Genomic DNA, 12,687 nt, shown 5'->3' with positions numbered 1-12,687 from the left:
AGAATGTTTCTAAGTTGCAATCTCAAAATATGGCATGGACTTTTTTTTCTTAAAAAATAACACTAATAATGACCACGGCCACCTTGCGTTAAGGGCTCTGGGTCTGCCACTTGGCCAGCGCTCTCCTTGGCCTTGCAGAAGCCCTAGGGGTCAGGTTCTGTCAAACTCATTTCAGAGGAAGGTTTCAGAGGAAGCAGCTGAGCTTCAGGGAGTTGGGTGATTCCCCACCGTGAGTATCTGTGGCAAAATCCAGATTCAAACCCAGACTCTGACTCCACAGCCCAGTCGTTTAAACATACTACTAGGCTATCGTTTCAGGCATCTTTACTGGCAATTCTACTGCTAAATAAAATCAGCTTTTATCCTAAAAACGCATGACTGGTAACTAATGTCGGGGTGGGCGGGAGGGGGTCTAGTCAAGACTGCTCCTCGGGACTTCCCTGGAGGTCCAGGCGCTAAGAAGCCGCCTGCCGACGCACGGGACACGGGTTCGACGCCTGGTCTGGGAAGATCCCACAGGCCGCAGAGCAACTGAGCCCATGCCCCCGAGAACCCGTGCTCCAAAGCAAGAGAAGCCTCCACGCTGCACCCAGAGAAAGCCCACACGGCAACAAAGCCCCAGCACCATCAGGGTAAGTAAATAAATATTAGGGGGAGGAAAAGAGAGACTTACGGTCAAGGTAAGGTCTGCAAACCCCAGGGAGCAAGGAGCCACCCCTCTCAGCCACCTGGAGGCGCTGGGAGGCGGGTGACAGGGGTGGTGGGCGAGGGCCGGCACCCACCTTGTTGAGGCTGCTGCGGTCGCTGACGCTCTTGGTCAGCTGCTGGATCTCCGCCACCTGGTCAGCCAGCCGCTTCTGTTCATTGAGCTTCTCGGCCAGCGTCTCCAGCTCCGTGAGGGCCAGCTGCAGGGACAGCCTATCCGGGTGGCCCCTGGGCGTGTTCTTCAGCATGTCCTGTGGGGGGCCAGGGGGAGCCAGGACTGAGACCCCCCACCCCAGCAGACCCTCCACTGGCTGGGGCCACAGCCTCAGCCTCCACAGTCCCCACAGAGACCCAGCTGGACAAGGACCCAGCCAGGAGCCCGGGGAGCTGGGGCCTGACAGGGAGCAAGGCCTCGAGAAACAGCCACCGCGTGAGAACGTGAAGTCACGTGACCGGGTGGACCCAGCCCTGACTCACTGACGGAGAGTGTGCGGAGACGAGACCCACTCCTGCAGCTGTCCACTCTGAGGACAGAGGAAAGACGCTGCCGGGGCCCTCGGGGGCTCACCTCCTGACCGAGGACCCCCGGCAATCAAGGGGGCTGTCCCAAGCTCTTGGGGCCAGAGTGGGGGCTGACACTCCCTAGGGAAGCCTGGAGCGCCAAGACCAAAGCCCTCACAGGGCCTCTCTGCCCTGCCAGGGGCCCCAGGGCACTAGATTCCATGTGCCCCCCACCGTTGTGGGCGACTGTCTGCAGCCGTCACCAGGTTCCCACCAGGGGAGGGAAAGGACGCGGTCGCACTGAATGGGCTCCACCCCGGGGGCGAGGAAAGCGGGGCTGGGGGCCGAGCCCCTGCCCACCCTGCACGGCCTTCGTGAGGGCTGTGGATGGCGGGGCAGAGCCAGGCCTCCCACCCGACCCCACGGGCATGCACCAGCCCTGGCTGCACCCTGCGGGGCGGCGGCCGCCAGAACCGGCTGCGGTACCTGCAGCAGGAGGATGAACTGCGGGAACCTCTGGATGGGCTTCACCATCAGCCCGTAGAGCGTGACGCGGTCGGGGCTGCACACTTGGCGTCGCTGTTGGGGGAGACGGCGTCACTCGCTGAGCGTCTGCGGCGAGAGGCCAGCACCCGGGGCACACCTGTGCCAACCCAGGCTCCTCTCCCCAGCATGCTGGTCAGCCTCGGGCCAGAGGGAAGAGCCAGGGAGGCCCCTGGGTCCGCAGCCAGGGGTCCTTGCCAGCACAGGGGCCCCCTGTGCAGCCCCACACCCTCGGGGGCCTGGAGCACCGCGTTAAGGTCTCCGGGCCGAAAGTGCAAGAACTAGGCCCTTCAGCCGTTTATTCAAGAGGCCAGGCCTCTGGAAGGAGCTGAGACCACCTTTCCCTCCACGTCAAGTAAGGTGAACGGGCCCGATCCCAGGGTGGGGTGGTCACGGGGCTTCTCACTGCCCTGGGTGTCGCTTCTGTCTCCACCACGCCACCACCTGCCACCTTGACACCTCGGCCCCTGCAACCCAGGGACGTCCCCACCGGCCTCCGCTTCCACCCAAAGCTTCACCGGCACCCCAATGCCTGCATTATGACATCCCAGGCCCTGGGCTTGAGGCCCGGACCTACCTAAACTGAACTCAGAGGCTCTGCGCCTCTCTCCCGGGCACCCCGTGCCCAGGATCCAGCTGGACTTGCCTCTAACCTTTGCCCACCGCCCTGGTACCTGGAAGACACTCTCCCATCTCCCTCTGTTTCAACCCCACCATTCCCCCAGGACCCGCATCATGTGGCACCCCGTTGAGAAAGCCCCTCCGTCCCTCCGGGATCTAGACTGTGGGTGTGTCTTCTGAGGCTGGGGGTCCTGGCCCACCTGTGCCCTCTGCTGGGCAGGGTCTCCGTCTGAATTATGACCGCGCACCAAGGAGAGGGGTGGGGACGTGGCCGCATGGCTACCCCAGGCCTTTAGTCCTTTAAACTCTGTTCTCCACATGACCCCCAGCACTGAGTCCCACCTGAACACCCACCCAAGCCCAGCCCCCTTCAGCAAGACATCACGGCCCTCTTCTTCCTGTCAAAGCTCCAGACCCCATGCGGCTTATAGACCCTCTAATTCTCAATCACCCCCTTAGGGGTGGGGAGCAGGGGCTCATCTCCCGTGGGACTGGGGATGCCCCAGAGGAAAGAAGAGAGGTGCCTGGGCCAGAGAAACGGTGGACAGTGCCCCTCCTCCTGAGAAGCCTCCTTGCCCCCGCCACCGCCGCGCTCTGCTGGGAGGAGCCCCAGACCGCCCCGCACCCACCTTGAGGAACTCGAGGAAAGCAGGCTTGGTGAGACAGGCCTTCTTGATGATGGACATGGCGTTGGTGAAGTTGTTCACGTAGTCGCTGTACACGTCTAGCACCATGGACTTGGAGAACTGAAACAGGCGTGGGGGCAGCCAGGGAGGGTCACATCCAGGCGAGGGGGCGGGCGGCACCCCCACCTCCCCGCAGCCACAGCCCTCCGCTCCCGGGGGGTCTCAGCTACCCTGGAGGTTAGGAATCCTGTCACCTAGTGCGGGCAGCGGACAGGGCGCAGAGAGGCGCAGACACCAGGTCACGGGGGTGCCGGGGAGCCGGGCTGCGGGCAAAGGGAGCGGGCGGGCCTGTGCTTCACGGACCCCTCCAACCCACGCCCCCCACCGAGGACGGTGCTCCCAAAGCGGGCTCTGCTAACCTGACCCTCTCTCACCCCAGGCATCTCTCTGAGGCCCACAGACGTCCGTTTCAGAAACCTTCAATCCCCTCCTTACACAGATGGGGAGCTGAGCCCAAAGGGAGCCCAAGTTTGCAGGGGGCGCTGGGAACAGGCAGATCGCCAGGCGTATGACCCAGCGGGCTGGCCCTGACCAGCCTTGGGGTCCTCCCGGGCCGGGCCCTGCTCGGTGTGAGCGCTCCGCGGGGGGAACTTGAGATGGGCCGGGTGGCTGCCCACAGCAGCCAGCCTCCTGGGGGCGAGCACCAAGCCGGGACACGTCTGCCAGGACACGCGGCACGGTGTCGCGCCCTCCCCGGCTTAGGCCGGGCCGACTGGGGCGCTGCTACCCTCGGACCCCGCTGGCGTGGACACGGGGAGCAGAGACGCAGGAGGCCGCCCCGAGTACGCCCGTCAGGGCCGCGGTGTGCGCCTCGGCGGGCCGGGGAGGGGGCTTGGGGACACCTACCGAAGCCACGAAGAGGTCGCCGATCTTCTCGGTGGAGTCCCACTCAGCCACGCGGGAGGACAGGGCGATCTGGAACATGGAGTGGCAGTGCAGGATCTCCTTGACGCGGAAGAACACCGCGCGGCACTTGCGCGCGCTCAGCGCCTTGGGCTCCATCTCCATCAGGGGGTTGCGGTAATCCTGCGGGGCGGCGGCGGCGGGTGAGCGCCCCAAGGCCCGCCCCCACTGCCCTCAGGGCCCCCTGGGCGCGGCCAGCAGAACTCCGTGGACCGGCGCTCCCCACCCCGCCTGGACGGGTCTCCGTGAACGCAGCAGCCTGGGCCTTTCCACCGTCCGCAGCCCACCCCGTGACTTCGGTGGGAAGCTGGGTTTGGGGCAGACGCCTGCCTGCAGGGGGCGCCACGGAGGCAGGCCCCAGGGGCTGGCGCCGATCGGCTCTGCCCACAACTGAGCCAGTCTGCCTGACGGAGCAGGGGCAGCGACGTCACAGTGAGACCAAGAGCCACTGTCTCCAGCCGGCTGTGTCAGAAACACGGGGTATCCTGTCTCCACCTATCCGAGGTCTGGGCCCCTCCACTGTGGATCCAAACTCGGCAAGGGAAGCGAATGTTCCGAGTATTCTCCCACCCCAACAATGCCCCTCCCCGGGGTCCTTACAGACAGCCCACAACATCCCTGAAGAGTCTCTGATTCAGGAACACAAACTAAATAGACCAGGCCGGCACACCTTGGTCATGCAGGGATCTACTCAGCACTTCCTGGGCATTCTGATGGCAAGGGAGCGGGTGAGCCCGACACCCCACCCCAGGAGCTCCCAGACATGGGGAGCTGTGGCCCCTCCCCGGGGATCCCAGAGGGACGAGGAAGCAGGATCTCCTCCAAGCACCAGAGGGCCCACAGTCGCAGGTCCAGGCCTGGGGGCTCAGATGGTAAAGAATCTGCCTGCGGTGCAGGAGACCTGAGTTAGATCTCTGGATCAGGACGATCCCCTGGAGGAGGGCATGGCCACCCACTCCAGTATCCTTGCCTGGAGAACCCCATGGACAGAGGAGCCTGGAGGGCTGCAGTCCGCGGGGCCACAAAGAGTCAGACGTGACTGAGCTCCGTTGGGTTTTCTCTCAGGGCCACGGGACAGACCTCATGTCATTGAACCCCAACGTCGTTTCAGAAAACCCAGTCATCCCGTGAGCACCAAGGCACCTGGAATTCTCGGTCTCCCCCATTCGCAGCTCCTGCTGCTCCATAGAAACACTGGCTTTTGGCTCCTTCCCTTGAAAAATGCCCACAGCCCCCAAACACTCCTTGTAACGTGCCCCTCGCAGGGCTCCCCAAGCCCCTGGAGTCATACCTGGAGGACCCGCTTCAGAGAGTCCACGTAGCTGCCCTCGCTCTGCACGATGGAGCCAAGGATGTGCCTCCGAACCACCTGCTCAGGCAGAGAGCATGATCAGTCAGCACCCGTGCCAAGGGTGCCCAGGTGAGCACCGAGATGGGGAGAGGCGTCGTGACAGCCAGCGGAGCAGCAGGAATTTGTCTCTCCCAGAGCCACTCCTGGACCACTGGAGCCTGGCAGGCTGGCATCACCACCCAGAGCCCCTGCCCACCCACTCCAGACAGACGCCCCATGCTCCCCAGATGGCAGCATGTGGTCCGGGGACGCGGGGACTCCCGGGTCCTGCCTGGTCTCTGCAGGCCCATCCAGGGATTGGGAACCACCACGCTTCTCCACGGGACGTGGTCTCTGGACCACCCTTGTACAGAGCTCTTAGACGGAACTGAAATCTCAGCTCCCGCCACTTACAGATCTGATCCTTAACCTACCCCTCTCCCAAGAGACAGTCCTGAGCGTGTACCCCAACCCTGCTCAAGTGGACTCTGCTTCAGGCTAAGCACCCCAGCCCTTCCCTTCCCCTTTCTCCCCGTCTCAGCCCAAATCAGCACCTCCCCGGGGCGGCCCAACCATCACCCACTCAGGAAGCCCTCACGTGGACACAGCAGCACACGGGGGCGGAGGCGGGGCCTTTGCTGCACACAGGGGCAGGGGGCGGGGCCTTTGCTGCACACGGGGGCAGGGGGCGGGGCCTTTGCTGCACACGGGGGCAGGGGGCGGGGCCTTTGCTGCACACGGGGGCAGGGGGCGGGGCCTTTGCTGCACACGGGGGCAGGGGGCGGGGCCTTTGCTGCACACGGGGGCGGAGGGCGGGGCCTTTGCTGCACACGGGAGCGGGGGGCGGGGCCTTTACTGCACACGGGAGCAGGGGGCGGGGCCTTTGCTGCACACGGGGGCAGGGGGCGGGGCCTTTGCTGCACACGGGGGCGGGGGCGGGGCCTTTGCTGCACACCGGTGAACCCATTGTGCAGCAAAGCTGGGACAGGGCCTATGAAAGGTGTCATAGGCAATTGGTGTCTGAGGGGGTAGCCTGCCCACCTTGGCCCGGGGCCGGGAGGGGACCCCCAGTGTGCCCCCGAGCCGTCCTGAGCGCGGCGGTGCAGGTGCCCCCTACCACCATCCCTCCTCACGCTGGGGCACCCTGTGCCTGTTTTCCCACTGCCCTGCCTGGCCTGCGCCTGACTGTGCCACCCCTCCGGCTGTGTGACGAGCCAGGCCACCGCCCCGCGAACGGAAGCTCTGTCCAGGACTCCCAGTCCCCGGGGCGCCCAGAGCAGCCCTCGGCCTCCGCCTGCTGACATGGGGGGCGGTCCTATGCCGCGGGGGGCCAGAAGCTCCCCTGGCCTCTCTCCAGTAGACTCCAGGGGTCCCCACCCCCAGCTGTGAGCACCAAGCATCACTGGACATGGCCAAACGTCCCCTGGGGGCAAAATCACCTCCACTGAGAGCCACTGGCCTAGAGCAACTAACATCGCTGCTCCAAGAAATGAAAGAGGCTCCTGACCCGGCCAACACCAGAAAGGGGAAGCCCGGCTGCTGGGCGGGCAGGTTGGGGTCCCGCCTGGCTCTGAGCTCTGACAGTGACTCACTGCACCAGGGAGGAGGCTGGGGGCCACCACCCCGATGCTGCCAGGGCCCCGGCAGAAGAAAGAGGGAAGGAAGGAGGCAGACGGGTTCCCGAGATGAGAAGTGTGGCCAAATCTCTCATTTTCAAAAGGGGTGCAACCCCAGGATGTCCTGCCAACGCCAACCCGGCTAATCGCTCGATGCATTTGCCACCCCAACGCGTCTTGCCCAGAGCCCTCGTGACCAGAGGGAGGCAGGGTCGCCTCCCAGCCTCGTAGAGGCCAGCCATGGGCAGGACCTCAGTCATGGCTCTGCCACATGGGGTCCCAGGGCACAGGTGCCCTGATCTCGATGTGACCCTCCGGGAGAAGAAGGCACCACCCAAGAGCCAGGCTCCTGGGAAATCTGCAGCGCCTCTGGGTCCGAGCTGACGACAGGTGGGCAGACGGGGGGCCAGGCGCCCCCAGGTCTCCTCCGAGCTGGGTGGGCTCGAGGCTGCCCAGCTCTCTCTTGACTGCAGTCCGTTTCTTCCAATACCTTCATTCTTTTTGCAGGAGCTGCTCTGGCTGCCTCGAGGCTGGGCAGCGAGGGTGCCAGGGGCAGCCCCCCACCCCCGGCACAGCAGCGCCCACCCACGGGGTCCACTGTGTCCAGCGTGGTGCAGGTCGAGTGGGGTCCCAGGAGGCCCCTTGCCCAGCTGGACTCTGCCACTGACTGTTGCCTCACCTTCCAGACCCAGATGGGTGCGGCCCCGGGCAGCAGGCTGGGACCCGCCATCCCACCCCCTGGGGACACCCACACCCCCACAGACCTGCTGCGGGGTCAGGCCGGCTGGCATGGGGCCCAGCTCCGGGGCTGGGGGTTTGATGTCCGAAACGCTGACCTCCAGGAGCCCCATGTCCTCCTCCTCCGAGTCACCTGCAAAGGGAGCTGGGCTGGTGACACATGCCGGGCAAGAAGGACACACCTGCTCAGACTCCAGGAGCCAGAGCCGCCACCTCCGCAGCCCAGGGCCCTGAGACAAGCAGCTCCTCAGAGCGGCTCAGAGGGTGCAGCCCTCCTCGCATCCTCTAGGGAACAGCCTGCCCGGACACACAGGTGAGGGGCGATGGAGCGAGCAGGGAGAAGGCCACGGGGGGCTCAGCTCTCAGGACCCACTCTACCAAGTCCCTGGCCCTGCTCAGACCCGCCCGCTTCTGCCTGCCAAAGGCCAGGCCGCCCATGTCCCCATCACCAGGCACTAAAAATAGTTTTCTTCTGGACGCCGAAAAGAGGGAAGAAAGCAAGCCCTGAGAACAAGCTGTTTGGCTCTGTGTTTTCATCTCCCCCCCCCACCAAAAAAGAGATCCAAAAGGGAAAAGGCTCAGCTGGAGTCCAGCAGGGGACATGCACGCGAGTGGGGGCGGCTCTCAGAGGGCAGAGCCGGCAGACAGAGTTGGGTGGAGAGGCAGAGTCAGGCAGGGCGCGGGCCCAGGAGCCGCGGACCCGGGCCCGGAGACACGGGGCCCCGCGCGGCAGACGTGGGCCCAGGGACACGGGGCCCGTGGCCTGCAGCCCTGGGAGCCGGGTCAGCAGCTGGGGCCGCGGGAGGCGGCGCAAGGGAAGAGGGAGGAAAGGCGCCCGGGGCGGGGCGGGGACGGGCTGGCGGGCCTTACCTGAGCAGGAGACGGAGGAGGAGGAGGAGGACGGGCCGCGCCCGGCCGCGGTGGGGTGGGCACGGGGGAGGGCCCCCTGCCCAGCCCACATGGCCCCCTGGGCCCGGCCCCGCACCCAGCCCGGCCGCCCGGCCCGCGGCTTCCTCTTCCCCCACGCGCCCCGGGGGAACATTCTTGGCCGGTGATTCGAGCCAGCCGTGGCTATTAATAACGCCTCTGGTGGGAGGGTCACTTTAGGAAAGGCTCCGGGCTTGCAGGCGGGGTGGGGAGGGCCCAGGGATGGGGAGGGTGATCAGGGACCGTTCTGGCCAGCCAGCCTGCCCGCCCCGTCCCGGCTCCAGGCCTCTCCGGGTATGGAAGGGCTCCCCGGCCCAGCGTTCCCTCCCTGATCGGAGCCGGGGCTCCCCACACAGCTTGTAGTCAAGCACATGCCATGGCGGGATTAAGCCCATTTCACAGATAAGGGAAGGACCGGGCAAGGTCACGCGGCCAGGAGGCTGTGGCGCCAGGGCGGCAGCCCTTCACCAAGATGTTGTCCGAGCACCAAACACCTGCTTTCTGGGGCTCCCCCAGGAAGAAGGCCTGCCTCACGGGGCGGGCATCTGTGCTGGGTTCTTCCCACATGCCACTTGGTCATCCCCCTGAGGCCCCCCGAGATGCAGGCCCGATCAGCCCCAACATACAGATGAGGAAACCGAGGCACAGGGAGGCTCACGTGCACAGATTTCAGGAGGGTGCGGAGCCTCACCGTCCTGCCTGGGGTGGACGCCTGCGCTCACGGGGCCCTGAGCCCTCACCCCCGGCCTCACTCCAGCCAGAGGAAGCCTCTTCCGTCCCCTCCACGCCTGTGCATCCCCAGCAAGACACTCACCCACTCTGTGCCTGTTCCCTCGTGTCCAGGTGGGAACAAGACAGCCCTCTGCACCGGTTTGGTGCTTATAAGGATTGAATGAGAAACCGCAAAGCTCTTAGCAGGGTGCCTGGCACCCCAACAGACACTCCACAAACGCTGACTTCTTGAACGTCTCATCCTCCCCACCTCCGGAGCGTTACCCACGCCGGCTCCTCGGCCAGAAGTGCCCGTCCCCACCCTGTGCCTCTGCCCGAGGGCCCTGGGTCTGCTTCTCCTCTGCTCTCAGCCCTGGTCCTTTGTTCCCACGTTCCAGACTCCCTTCCCCACGCTCTCGCCATGGTGCCCCACCGAGCAGCTGGCACCTCCTGTTGCACGCCTGCCTTCCGCACAGTACCGGGCGCTCCTGGGGCAACTCATCTAACAGTGTCCCTGCACTCAGCATGGAGCGTGGCACTTAGCAGGGCTTCCATGAACGCTGGCTGGTGGGGAGGCGGGTGAACGGACACAGGCGCATTCAAAGAGGAGGTCAGGAGGGACTTCCCGCTGGCTCAGCCGATAAGACGTTGTGCTCCCCAGGCGGGGGGCCAGGGTTTGATCCCTGGGCAGGGAACTAGATCCTGCAAGCCCCAACTAAAGTTCCCACGAGCTGCAACTAAAAAGGTCCAGCCCGCCGCAAGGAAGACCTCACGTGAGTCAACGAAGACCCCTTGTGCCCCACTAAGACCCAGCTGAGCCAAATAATAAATATTGAAAAAAAAGCAACGATGAGGCCAGGTGAGTGTGAGAGGCAGGAGGCTGAGGGCAGGGACGCTGAAGGGAGAGGCCCACCGGCCCCAGGAGAGACAGGGCCCGCCTACCAGAGCCTGGGAAGCAAGCTGGCGCCTGTGGGGATCAGGCCCTGGCCCCACCATCAGAGGAGCCCGGACACCCGGCGACCTCGGCCCACGTGCCCCAGCGCCTCACCCAGGACGTCCTTCCTGTGCAGAAAAGACACTTTGCGCATGACGGCGATCCGCGTCTTCTCCAGCCCGTCCTTGGTCCCGCTCTTGGCCGCCTTCATGAGCTGGGTCATCTGGGCAGAAGCAGAGGGGCTCGTCAGGGACGTGGGAGGAGGCCTGGGGACACCTGCCACCACCCAGGGGGGGAGCCCGGAGCCCACCCCCTCCCAGGGCGCTGGCAGCTGAGGCCAAGGGCGGGGCCACCCCGAGCCTCCTGGGAAGGGGCTCACATCGTGGGGGCCTCCCTGGGGTCACCCTCTTAGGGCAAGAGGACTTCCTCACCCAGCTGTTTATCTTGAGGGTCCAGTTAAGGACATGGAGGGACACTGGGAACAGCCTCGAGGCCTGGAGTCCTAGGCCTGGTTCAAGTTCCAGCCCCACTGCCCCCTGGCCACCCGACCCTAGACGAGACACTCAACGTCCCTGAGCCTCAGTTTCCCCCAAGACCCGCCAGGGCCTGAGGACTGAACGGACAGGGTGCAGGCGAGCACGCCGACCGTAAACGGGTGGCACAAGTGCCCGGGTTCCCTTCAGGGCTCACGACGACCGCAGGGGCTCCCTCCATCCCACTGGGGGCACCCCTCCCCCGCCCAGACAGCCACGCTTCTGCTGAGCCTCTGCCTGGGAACCGGGGAGGCTGGGCGCCACAGAGCCGGGCACAGCTTCCCCGGGCGGGCACAGGCCCAGGATGGGGGTGGCAGCCTCACCTCCCCTAACCCACTGCCTTGTCCCCTCAGCCAGGCCACCTCGCCCCCCAGCGAGGCTGCTTCCCCAACGCACGGCCAGTGCTGGAAGTTTCTGCAAGGCAACCCCACTGCCCAACAAGGCAGATGCCAGCCACACGTCACGACTGGCACTTGAGAGCTGACTGGTGCAGTGGAGGACCTCAAGTCCTGGTGATATTTAATTTTAATTAACTTAAACATGAAGAGCCACATGGCCATCACAATGGACAGTGTAGTTCTAGGAAACCGCCTCCTCCCTGAAGCTCTCTGCTGCAAGTGGGGAGCACTCATCTGGGGGGCCCTGTTCTCTACCCTCACTATCACCATCCTCCAATCCATCTCCCAGTCCCCACTGTAGGAGCCCTGGCACTTCTCGAGGGTCTGGGCCAGGAAGGCTTGCTGAACACCCAGTGGGCGCTGAGGCTGCAGGCTTTCAGAACAAACCAATTCTCTGGAAATAAGCAACAGCCAGTGGGGGTGGAGTGCGGCTGGGGAGGGAAGGGAAGCTCCCAGGCCCCTCCCTGCACCTAAATGGTTCGACTGTAGAGCAGTGATTCTCGGCCTTTCGGAGAGATGGTGGGGGTACCACATGTGCCTGTGAGAATCTAATGAGAGAGACAGATGCTGACCCCAGAAACTGCACAGAGATGCCCACCCTCCTCTGGGGGGTCATACTCCCAGATGGAGGCCTTGGTCCTGGAGCCCAGTTCCTGTCTCAGCAGAGAGCCATTGGGGGGCTGCCCTAGGAACCCCCAAAGTGGTCTTTGGAGGAACCATCAGAAGCTCTTCCTGGGCAAAAAAAAGAGCAACAGGCAAACATGCAAGAGGCATCAACCTACTGGGTCAACCTGCCACCTCCTCCATCGCATGGCGCTGAGGACGGGACAGGCCAGGAGAGCACCCTGGCCCCCACACTGCCCTCCACCATTGCACGGCGCTGAGGTTGGGGCAGCCCGGCCACCTCCACCATTGCACGGCGCTGAGGACGGGGCGACCCGGGCCGACTCGGGGGACAGGCCGGGAGAGCACCCTGGCCCGCACACCGCCCTCTACCATCGCACAGCGCTGAGGACGGGACAGGCCAGGAGAGCACCCTGGCCCGCACACCGCCCTCCACGCGCTCTCTGCAGCCGCTGGGCTGAGGCTCCCTGAGAAGTCACACCTGCCCCTGCCCCCAGCACGGGCTCTCAGAGGGGCTCCGAATAAGGGACCTGCAAACTTTAAAGCGCCTCTCCCCCTTCTCCGGAGACGCCTCTGGTTCTGAGGAATGGGCTAGGCCGCAGGACGGAGGGCGAGCAGGCTCTGATTCCTACAGACCCAGGCTCGAGTCCCAGCTCAGCTGCTGACCGCTGCTGTGACCACCAGCCACTCACCAGCCTCACTGATGCTAAACGGCAGGTGTAGGGTGGCGGCCTCCCAGGCACCCGGGGAGAAAACGGTCAGACACACATGTACCATCGGTCAATGCGCTCTGAGCTCTGGGGTGGCGCCCAGCGCAGCACTGAGCGCAGGACAGATATGAGCTCACATCCCCCGGGGACCGGCTCTCTTACTGCCACCACCTCACAGGCAAGGAACCCGAAGCTCAGAGAGGTCAA

At 64.8% G+C, this 12,687-nt stretch overlaps 1 protein-coding gene across 7 annotated transcripts in view; it reads right to left on the bottom strand.

Moving 5' to 3' along the window:
• ARHGEF10L (Rho guanine nucleotide exchange factor 10 like) overlaps positions 1 to 12,687 on the bottom strand; it is a 159,768-nt gene that overhangs the window by 63,631 nt on the left and 83,450 nt on the right. For 5 of the 7 annotated variants that reach the window (XM_070382057.1, XM_070382055.1, XM_070382061.1 and 2 more), the window contains exons 8-14: positions 10,330 to 10,438; positions 7,670 to 7,776; positions 5,251 to 5,328; positions 3,903 to 4,082; positions 3,000 to 3,116; positions 1,693 to 1,785; positions 783 to 956 (exon numbers count right to left, since the gene is read on the bottom strand). In XM_070382057.1, coding sequence (XP_070238158.1) covers positions 783 to 956; positions 1,693 to 1,785; positions 3,000 to 3,116; positions 3,903 to 4,082; positions 5,251 to 5,328; positions 7,670 to 7,776; positions 10,330 to 10,438 — 858 coding nt within the window. Of the gene's footprint in view, positions 1 to 782; positions 957 to 1,692; positions 1,786 to 2,999; positions 3,117 to 3,902; positions 4,083 to 5,250; positions 5,329 to 7,669; positions 7,777 to 8,513; positions 8,701 to 10,329; positions 10,439 to 12,687 lie in introns of those variants that run through there. The other 2 variants (XM_070382071.1, XM_070382074.1) reach the window with 1 other exon arrangement.

This window comes from Bos mutus, chromosome 2 (assembly GCF_027580195.1).
Source record: "Bos mutus isolate GX-2022 chromosome 2, NWIPB_WYAK_1.1, whole genome shotgun sequence".
Classification (NCBI taxonomy): domain Eukaryota; kingdom Metazoa; phylum Chordata; class Mammalia; order Artiodactyla; family Bovidae; genus Bos; species Bos mutus.
The sequence above is the reverse complement of the archived record's forward strand: the minus strand, read 5'-3'. Positions and strand labels throughout refer to the sequence as shown.